Source organism: Neomonachus schauinslandi, chromosome 7 (genome assembly GCF_002201575.2).
Source record: "Neomonachus schauinslandi chromosome 7, ASM220157v2, whole genome shotgun sequence".
NCBI classification, from domain to species: Eukaryota; Metazoa; Chordata; class Mammalia; order Carnivora; family Phocidae; genus Neomonachus; species Neomonachus schauinslandi.
In genome coordinates, this window is record NC_058409.1 from 91320670 (window position 1) to 91330680 (window position 10011).

At 48.0% G+C, this 10011-nt stretch overlaps 1 protein-coding gene across 2 annotated transcripts in view; it reads right to left on the minus strand.

Moving 5' to 3' along the window:
* The window catches only part of LOC110590421 (gamma-aminobutyric acid type A receptor subunit pi), a 29112-nt gene extending 19568 nt beyond the window's left edge, over nucleotides 1–9544 (minus strand). Inside the window, exons 1-4 of one of the 2 annotated variants that reach the window (XM_021701216.1) lie at nucleotides 9386–9544; nucleotides 4763–4859; nucleotides 4188–4303; nucleotides 122–189 (exon numbers count right to left, since the gene is read on the minus strand). In XM_021701216.1, coding sequence (XP_021556891.1) covers nucleotides 122–189; nucleotides 4188–4303; nucleotides 4763–4815 — 237 coding nt within the window. In that variant the 5' untranslated portion in view covers nucleotides 4816–4859; nucleotides 9386–9544. Of the gene's footprint in view, nucleotides 1–121; nucleotides 190–4187; nucleotides 4304–4762; nucleotides 4860–8434; nucleotides 8503–9385 lie in introns of those variants that run through there. The other variant, XM_021701222.1, reaches the window with a different exon arrangement.
* Nucleotides 9545–10011: the final 467 nt, after the last annotated feature.

Sequence of the window (10011 nt, forward strand, 5' to 3'; positions counted from 1 at the left end):
TCTGCCATTCCAAGGGCATAGGGGCTGTGGGTCTCTGTTCTGTTTTTGAGTAGCTAGAAAGTGCATCCCCATAAAACACAAGAAGGACACCTCAGGTGGAAGATGAAGGGGCCACACTTACCATGTTACTCTCTGAAATACTAGAAATACTTGCAATGTCCAGAGTCAGTGCTATCAGAACTGGTTCTCCTAAGAATGAAGAAAACACCAGAAGGACTTATATAGAAACACAACCACACTACATTAGCACAATGTTTTAAAAATTAGAAAACACAAAAGTAACACTGGCCTATTGGAAAATTTTAGCCACTCTAGAAGTACATAAAGTGAAAGGTAAATTTCTATCCTCCCCTTGTCAGGAGGAACCACTGTGTAGAATGAAAAAAAAGTATGAAAAATTTTTGTATAAAAAATGCACAAATATATAAATAGCTTAATATGTAAGAGAGACCACGCTGTGTTCATGAGTGCATATTTTAAAGGATATAGTGGTATTTGTTACTTCTTACTTGGAGGATTTTTCCATTGGTACTTGCAAGAGACAAATTATTTAGAGATGTAGTATGAGATTTGGAAATTTGTGCACAGAGATCTTTTTTTCCTCCCCTCAACTAAGTAAATTTACCACAAGATGGCATTCAAGAGTGCTCATGGTTGAGCTCTTGTTCACCTCCTGACACTTTCCTCCTCTTCCTTTACTCTCCAGAAAGCCTAAACTATTTAGAATTCCAGAACCTTCCCCCTGTGATCTGGTATACAGATACTGGGCCTCAGGCCAAACTCCTGAGAGTGCCGGTCTTAGCTCTTGAGACAGAGGTCTTGGAGCCCATTCTCAGAAGCCAGGCCAAGGCAGTCTGCTTCTCCTCAGACTGGAGATGTGAAAGAAAAGCCCAGGGGTGAGAAACAGGTGAGTTCACAGCTGGGAAAAGTTACTGAATCTTTCAGAACTACCTTTTTTCTCACCTGTGAGTAGAGATAATACTAACAACATCATAGTGTCATGGAGAGGGTAAATGAGATTAGCAAGTGGCAGCTTCTTTGCAGGGTGGTGGCAGGAGGAAATACATGTAAAGAAGGTGCTCAAAAATAATTATATGTACCAAGTCCCAGGACTGTGTCTGTCACGTAATAATAGAGATTCAGTAAATGGCATTTGCCTTCCCTTCCCTATCACCTCCGTAATCCTAGCTAAATCTGGAAAAGGAACAAATTTACTCACCAGGTTAATAGCTGCAATAGCTTTCACTTGCAATAAATAAGTAGGGGTGCCTCAGGGGACTGTGACAATGCATTAACCAGGAAGAGGAGAGGTGGAATTCAAAGGAAGCTTAAAACCATCTACTTGGTAGGAATCAGACAAAGCAACCTAATTATTAACTGAAGGAAACAAGCCATAGAATATAGGTGGGAATTTGGAAATGGAGCTTTAGAACCAATGCAATTAAAAATAGTTCAGCTAATACTTGGTGTTAATATCTGATGGAAGAATGGGAGATCTTTGAGGACGGACCCTGGAAGGTGCTGAAGGAGCATGGTGGTAAGTGGCTTTCTGCCTCTCAAGGCAGAAATTAAGAAAAGGAGCTTGGAGTCAGAGTGTTTGAATCCCATGTCCACCACTTCGTAGCTGTGTGACCTTAAGCAAATTGCTAAAGTTTTCTGTGCTACAGTTTCTCACCTGCGAAAGAGAGCTACTCGTGCCTACTCTTGAGGATTGGGTTGGGAAGGTTACAGGATCTCTTTTTAAATGTCTGGAGCACGGTGGGCAGTGGCTCAGTGTTATTTGCTCCCTGAGGAACACGGAGAACAGAACACGCACGAAAGTTCCACTCCACTGTGCTTTCTGTTTCCTTTGTTTCCAGCTAGTCCAGTCCTGGCCTTGCTTCAGTTGGCTTCTTTATGGACCAGAACTTGCTTTCTTCCCCTTGAGTTAGAAGAGTGAGCTGTGCCACCAGAGGGCAGCTTCCTCCTGGGAAAGAGGTCAACACTAGTTCCTGGACAGTGTTCCTAGGGCCTGCTTACAAACCTGTGCTCTGGCTACCTCATTCCCTGAAAAACCTTATGGAGGTCTTGTCTCTTAAGAACTTCAGGGACCTAGAACCCAGGTGGACAGACATTACAGAGAACATGGCCCCTCCACGGAACTCCAGGCTGCCACATACATGTAGCTTCCTTTAGGAGACAGATTGCCAAGGTATTGGGGCCTGTGCCTTCCCCTCTTTTTGACAAAGCACCCCTTGCCCCCTTTTCAGCCCAGGTGGATCTGGGCTTCACACTCCTTGGGTCCACCCCAGGTTCGGAATGGGCACTTTGCCCAAGAACCTTGCCTCTTGTCGACCCGTGAGCAGGCAACAAGAAGGACAGTATCCTGGCCTAATTGTTTGGGGTTTGGGAGGCAGAGAAATTGGACCTAACCAGGGTGTACAGACTCATATGCTTGTCATTAGTGTTCAGCTGGGCCTGGGAAGACCAGGGGAGCTTGAAGCCTTCCTAGGTTTGTTAACTTAAGGACCTCAAATCTTTATTGTGTGGCCATGAAAATGGTCTTGCTGATCTCCAACTGAAGTGGGTGTAATTGGCCCAGCTGCTGTGCTCTGAAATCCTTTACCACACTTGCTCTGAGGCCATGCTTCCCACAGGCTGCACCCCACCAATGACTGAGTGTGGCGGGGATACTTAGGCACACTGTGCCTGGAAGGCACGGAGATGGGAGACTCCTCTGATGGGAACTTGGGCTCAAGGTCTCCCTGAGGGCCTTTCCAAACACACATAGAACTGCACCATAGTCGAAGACACCTGTGCCCAACCTTCCCGTCCTCCCTCTCTCCTTCCCCCATGGTCAGCTTTCCTATCTTCCCACCCCACGTTCTGTCATAGATATTGCCCCAATAAATATCTTGCATGGATAATCACCTTCTGGTGTCTGCTCCTCAGAGGACCTGGACTAACCCACTAATACTAGATTTGACCAGAGAATTTTATCATGTGAGGGGAGGAGCAGGAAGGAAGGAAAGGGGATTAAAATAGACCCATGCACCCTGATGATGTGGCAGGTGCCATGCTTCATGTTCACACAGTTCATCTCAATCAGTCCCCTCTATAAGGTGGAAGATATATCTCCATTTCACAGAAAGGGGGCTTAGAAAGCTAAGGTACTTGGCAAGAAGTAGAGATACCACTTTCTGCTCTATGTAAGGAAACGCTAGAATCCACTTTGGTCAATCTTACATTTGAGACTGAGACCCTATGAGGAGGTATGGGATTGGTCTCATTCCCTCCCTCCTTGCCTCATTCTGTCACCAAATACCAATTGACAGCTTGTTACATGCCAAGTGCTGAGCTGCTGCTGGGGTTAGTGAGGTAAATAAAGCAAGACTCCCTCACGGGGCTACAGGCTAAAGCTGAGACAGCAATGATGGTATTGCCTTGTAATGGCTATGATTTGGAAGTGTAAGTATGAAGAATGGGGACGGGGCCTACAATGAATCAGGGCTGACTTCTCAGAGGAGGAAGCCTTTGATTTCAGACTTGAAAAATTGGCATTTTGCCAGGGAGTCAAGTTGAAGGAAGCCATTCTCAGCAGATAAACTGTCTCAGCAAAGGCATGGAGACCAGGGAAGCCAAGGGGGTCAGGGAGTGTTTGGGGCACACTCCTGGCAGGGCAGAGTGGGAGGAGTTGGGGCTGGCAAGACTGGCAGACAGACAGAGGCTGGGCTGGGAAGGCCTGGTGTGCCAAGGGGCTCTGGACTCTATGCTGAGGATGCTGGGACATAGGCAGGTATTCTGAGCAGGCAAAGGGCCCAGGCAGGTCATCCAGGTGGCACAATTGGGGGTTAGCCTTGAGTGACCAGGCTGAAAGCTGGAAGGCTAGATGGTGTGGTCCTGGTGAGTTCCTTAAATAATGACACTGGAAGTGGGGGCAGAAGGAAGACAGTGTGTGAGAGGTTGTTAGAGGCTCTGGTCACCTCCTCAGAGGGGAAGAAGATTGGTTTATCCTGCAGGTTGAGAGGCAAAGCATGTTCTTCAAAGCAGTGTGAAAACCACTGGCTGTCCTCGTCCATCATTGCTCATCCTTAACTGGTTGCAGACCAGAAAATGGAATCAACTAAAATCTCCTGCAACTCTCCTCTGCATATTGCCTCTGTTCTTGTCCTTTTGAATTGATGTCCTGGACAAAAAGGATGACCTACCGCCAAAATTGGGCCTGAGAAATTTGTTATATCCTGCTGTGAGATTCTCAAAGCCAGGCAGGGAGAGCTTGTTACTTCTGACCTCGATGTTGAACTGATTCCCCTGGATACATATCCTGGAAAAGAAAATGGGTATTGGTGCATGTGCTTATTTAGGTGTCAATAAGCATGTATACACATAAACTTTGCACGTATGTGTATGTGTTGTGCCCATGTACCAGCAGTGACTTTTCTAGAGGGAAATCTCTAATTTTCAGCTGCTGAGTTAATATGTCCCTATCCCACTCCATTTTGTTACCCATTTGCCATACATCAGAATGTTGAGGTAATTTGGGAAACCCTTCAAGTGTCTTTAGAAAAAACACAAGGGGCTCATCCATCTATGACCATTTTGGAAGCTTGAGGTCTCCGGATAGAATATATGGCAGGAAGTTGTGTTGTCAGGGTGTATGAGGGAGGTGGATGGATAGGCTTTATCTTGCCATTGGCAAGTAGGAGGACCTGCCCCCTCTTCCTACTTCATGCATATATGCAAAGCAATTCGGACCAAGGTCATTGTGAGGCAGCAAACTCACCTTGGAGTGAAGAGACTCAGACACATGAAGGTCAAGTGGAGACTGTATTTCATGTTGATGAGGTGCTCACGCAGAGAGGGACCAAAGTAGAAATCGCCTGGGGAAACAAGGTGGGAGAGGTGACCCAAAGGGCTCACCTCCTCCAAGCCCATCTCCATCCTGTGGGTCATCAGCCGCAGTACTTTCTCAGAATGTGTGGGGAGCAGTGTCTTTCCACACCATTTGGTTATAGCTCCTATTGCCTGCATGACTTCATTTTGGAGGATCACATTTTAAATCCAACCCAAATAAAGGCTGACACCTTGTTTAGAGAGTGGCTCACCAGCACCGGAAGTGCAGCCAGTTCATGCTGGGCTGTGCATTTGGAAAGCCCCAAGACTGTCCTTTCCCTGTCCTTATCCTGACTTTGCCAGATAGGACACCCCCAACTATGCACTCACCCTGATAATGCCATTTATCCAAGGGTCTAGGCCTGTCATGACCTAAGTAGGTCATGTAGACAGGAAATGAAAACTTCCCAGTAATAAACAAACAAATATCCTAAGAACCTTCCATGTGCCAAAGAATACATTAGATACTTTCTCACAGATCTCCTCACTCCATTGTCACCGTGCCTTTGTGAGGCGGGTGGGTTAATCCCGTATTGCGATGAGGAAACAGAGGCTCACAGAAAGGTCACTGTGCTAGTGAATATCAGAGGAGACTTTGAGCCCAGGGCTGGCAGCCTTGCACCCGTGATATTGGCCGTTCTCCCAGCCTCCCAGACCTGCTCCCTGGGTGCTCTGAAGCCGTTCAGCCGGTTGGGTGAGTGAGCGACGCGTATGCGTGAGGATGGTCAGGGAGACATGGCCCAGGGGCCTGGTCTCCTCGGGCTTGGGAGCTCCTGTCAGATGGTCCTCCTGAGAGAGTAGCCGGCAGCCAGGCAGGTGAGCCTGTGACCTATCATGCTGGTGACAGCAGAGTGGGGGTTCTTGGGTGTGGCTCAGGCCCTGTGCCGAGGCAGGCAGTCTCAGGGTGGGTCAACCCTCCTCTGTGGCAACCTCTGTGAACCAGGCCACTTTCTTCTTTTTTTTTTTTTAAAGATTTTATTTATTTGACAGAGAGAGACACAGTGAGAGAGGAAACACAAGCAGGGGGAGTGGGAGAGGGAGAAGCAGGCCTCCTGCTGAGCAGGGAGCCCGATGCGGGGCTCGATCCCAGGACCCTGGGATCACGACCTGAGCCGAAGGCAGACGCTTAACGACTGAGCCACCCAGGCGCCCCAAACCAGGCCACTTTCAAGAGTCTAGCTATTCTGGGGCTTAAGGTGCCATTTAGCCATTAATCAACTAATATTAATTTTACTTAGAAAACAAATACACGCTCATTGTAGAAACGAAAGCAAGATAGAAATGTATAATTAAAAGTGTAAGTCCCAATGATGTGTCAGTGTAGGTTCATCAATTCAACAAATGTACCACTCTGTGGGGGATATGATAGTGGGGAAGGCTGTGCATGGGGTGGGGTGGGGAGGCTCAATTTTGCTGTGAGCCCCAAATATCCCTAAAAATATAAAGTGTAAAAAGAGCGCCTCTCCCTCACTTTTCTCTAGTCTGATGCCTCAATCAGTTGTCTCTTAACAGTTGGGTCTTCTATGCATATATTATTGTATATTTATATGCATGTATATCTGCATGAAGAAAAAAATTAAAAAGTGAAGTTGGGGTGATAGTAATGCATTTTTTGATATTTACTTTTTTGCTTAATAACGATAGCCAACATTTCTTAAATACTTAATGCATGCTTGCACTCTGCTGAGAACCTCAGAAACCCTTACAACAGCTCATTGAGGTAATTACTACCGTTCTCCTCAACTTACAAATGGAAAACCTGAGGCTTCGAGAGGATAAGAAACAGTCCCAAGGTTGTAGAGCAGGTGAATCCAGGCAAGCTCACCCCATCACTTCTAACCCCTGCCCCATGACACACACTCTTCTTCAATGCCAGGTTTTTAGTTCCTACGGATCTGCCTCATTCTTTCTAATGGCTCAAGGTATTTCATCAGATCAGTATATACAACACACGTCCTGCGTATGGTACTAAGTTATTTCTACATTTTTTACTGTTACAAAATCAGTAATGACCATCTTTGCACATGTGTAAGCTCCTGGAACTCTGCGCTCTGTCCTATTTCTCTTCCTTAGCCCTGTCCTTCTCATCTTTTGATAAGTCAACATTGTCAATCCGCCAGTGATCATATTCCAACCTTCTTCCCAGTTCATCTTCCCAGTCTCTGTCCATTCCCCTGTCCCCGGCATCAAGTTTAACAGGGTCCAGGGAGCGGCTCCCATGCCCCCCCATCCCTTCATTCAATTTTCCAAAGGCTTCACAAGCTCCTTCTGGGAATCAGACATGTATGAGGCAACACCAGAGCTCCCGTCTAGGGAGGGAGAGGAGTGTAAGCAGTGAAGTGACAGCATTCTCTGTGACTGTCCTATGACAGGGGCTGAGGCAAAGGGATACATGGTGGGCAAAGGAAGCAAGTGGTCAACTCCATGGGGGAAGGGTGGGACAGTGCCAGGATGGAAGTCATAGAGAAGTTCATTAGATTCTTGAAGACAGTGTTTGCATTTGCCAGGTGAACAAAGGAAGGTTGGGCCCTCAGGATGCTGGGCAAAGATAGGGAGACTTGCCCACCAACACTCTCCTACCCACTTATTCTCTGTCTCTCCCCTCTAGCCCATGGCCATCTGTGACTTCTTCCTAGTCTGTCCTGAATTAGCTTCATTCTCATTTTGGGATATTTCTAAATTCTTCCTCCTCCTATAGGAAATTGAATTTTATCAGGCAAGTTGGAGAACAATCTAGCTTCAGCTCCAAGACTCCTGTCAAATCACGTTTCCCTGTGTTAGGGCCTTATTGAATCATGTTTCCCTGTGTTAGGGGCCTGGGCTTCTGAATCTGCTCCAAGGAATCTCGTGTCTGAAAAGCTTTGCCCACACTAGACCTGGAAAAATGACCGCACGTGGCCCTGCTCTCTCTGGTCAGGTTGTTGAGCATGTCTCATTTTAATAAGGAAGAAAAGAGAAGAAGAGGGAGCCCCCTGGGTGCCCCCTTGGTGCTGTGCTTTGTGCTTAATCGCATTTAATTCTCATGACCATTGGGCTCAGTAGGTGTGAATTTCTAGAATCTCAGATTGGTGAAGGGATTTGGCCACAGCCACATAGCAATTAAGTGCCATGATTTGAATCCAGGTCTTCCAGGTCCCTGTTCTTTGCATTGCATCTAGGAAGAGGGCCCCAGCTCCCAAAGTGAATGGGATTCCACTTGACTCTGGTCCCTCTTACACCAAACCCACCTCTGGGATAGAGTGCTGCATCCACACTATGTCCCAAGTGGCAACTGCACTGAGGTCTTCACCCCGCACGGCAGAGAAACCAACCATCAAGTGATGACTTGTGTTATCTGCCTGCCTGAATGAAGGCTCCGGCCACCAATGCTGATACAGACACTGGGAATGGCATTTAGCAGAGACATGCACTGAGCCACCAGAGGGGAGTGCCCTGAGGGTTGCCCCACAGCTCTAGGGGACCTGGAGATTCCAGCTGCACCTAGCCCTTCCCACCTGCAGGAAACACGGCACTTAGAAGGTCTCGAGAGGCTCCTGAGTAGGGGCAGCCTAGGAACTCTTACCCTACTCTGAGGGGTTCTCTGCCAAGATCCCACCTCTACCAGTAGAAAAGCATGAGGTTTGGGTTGACACATCTGAGTCAGGTAACCTTTCGGGTCTGGGCTTTCCTATCTGGAAATGGGAACAGAAAGCACTCAATAAATATTAATTTTCATTCTCCTCTCCCTTTGACGTCTTCTATGGGAACTTCAGTGATCCCACTCTGACCATGAGAGCCCAAAGCTCAAGCTCTTCCTATACCCCTACACAGCCACCCAGGGTAGGAACTGACTATATGTCCTTTTGAGGGAACTCATTTTGGCATCACCTCAGGAAGGACAGGGTCAAGGCACAGGACTTCAGGGTCACCCAGGTGGCAGATGGCAGCCTTTTCTGGTTTGGGTCTGAGAAGCAGAGGTAATTCCAATATGTGCACATTTCCGCTCCCATTCCCAGAATCTCCTCACATAGACAGTGAACCCCAAGCATGTCATGCTCTAGCCTCCTTCCCACTCAGGCAGAGTTCCCCAGGCTTCTGTCACTTCCACATAGACAGAATCATTTGTTGGGAAGCAGGAGTGGAGCCCAAGTTAGGTCGAGGTGAGGAAAAGCATTATTGCCATGGGGACCTCCTTACGAAAATCACAGCAGGTGAAGTTGTGGGGTGTGGGGGCCCTGGCGGGCAGTGCCGAGAGGAAGGAGCACCTGCAGCTCTAGGTTAGACAGGAGGAGCTCTAATCTCGACTCTGCCTCTGATTCTGAAATAGCGTTCTTTCTCCCTGAGCTTTAGTTTCCTCCACTATAAAACGGGATGGTAATCAATAGTTCTTCAGACCGTGGTGAGACCTGGTACAAGGTAGGTGCTCAGCAAATTCTAGCCCCAGCCACCTCCCCCTCACTCCCAGCAGGGTTTGTGTCTGCATTTCCTTCCTTTTCTTCCCTCCAAGTACTGGAGGGGCTGGCAGTTTTCTTACCAGGATGCCGCCGACGCTCTGTTACGGCATGTCCTTCAGGCCTTCAGGCTGGGCATTTGGGCAGAACATGGTCTTCTGGGTCCCTGAGCATCTCCTCATCCTCAGTCCTGCCCCCCTGGATGCAGACACACGGCCACTCTCTGATGGAGTGGCTCTCCTCATGGGGAAGACAGAGCTGCAAAACCGGCTAGGCAGACGAGTAGGTAGAACCTCTCACAGCTCCTCCCTCGGGTGGAGCTCTGACCTGGTCCTGGGTGTCTGTGGGAATCGCCCAGCTCCTGCTATGACTACTGGTTGCCAGGGCTTTGATTGTGAGTTGGTGTCTCACTGAACTCCTGGACCACAGCCAGAGAAGAATCTTGAGGTCAAAGACCCATGAAAGTCAAATACAGTGGGTGACTCCCCCGCCCCCTCCCACACCATGCCTGGAAGAGGAGTCCAGGGCTCTGAATGTCGAGGACACCTCTATCCTGGTGTCATGGAACAGGACTTAGCAGCATGTAAGACCTTGGGCAAAGCCACTTTACCTCTCTAGTCTTCAGCTTCCCATCCTGAAGCTAGAACTTGACCATTTCTAAAATTCTGATTCCTTGGGCATTTTAAGAGCACCTTTGGAATCAACAGAA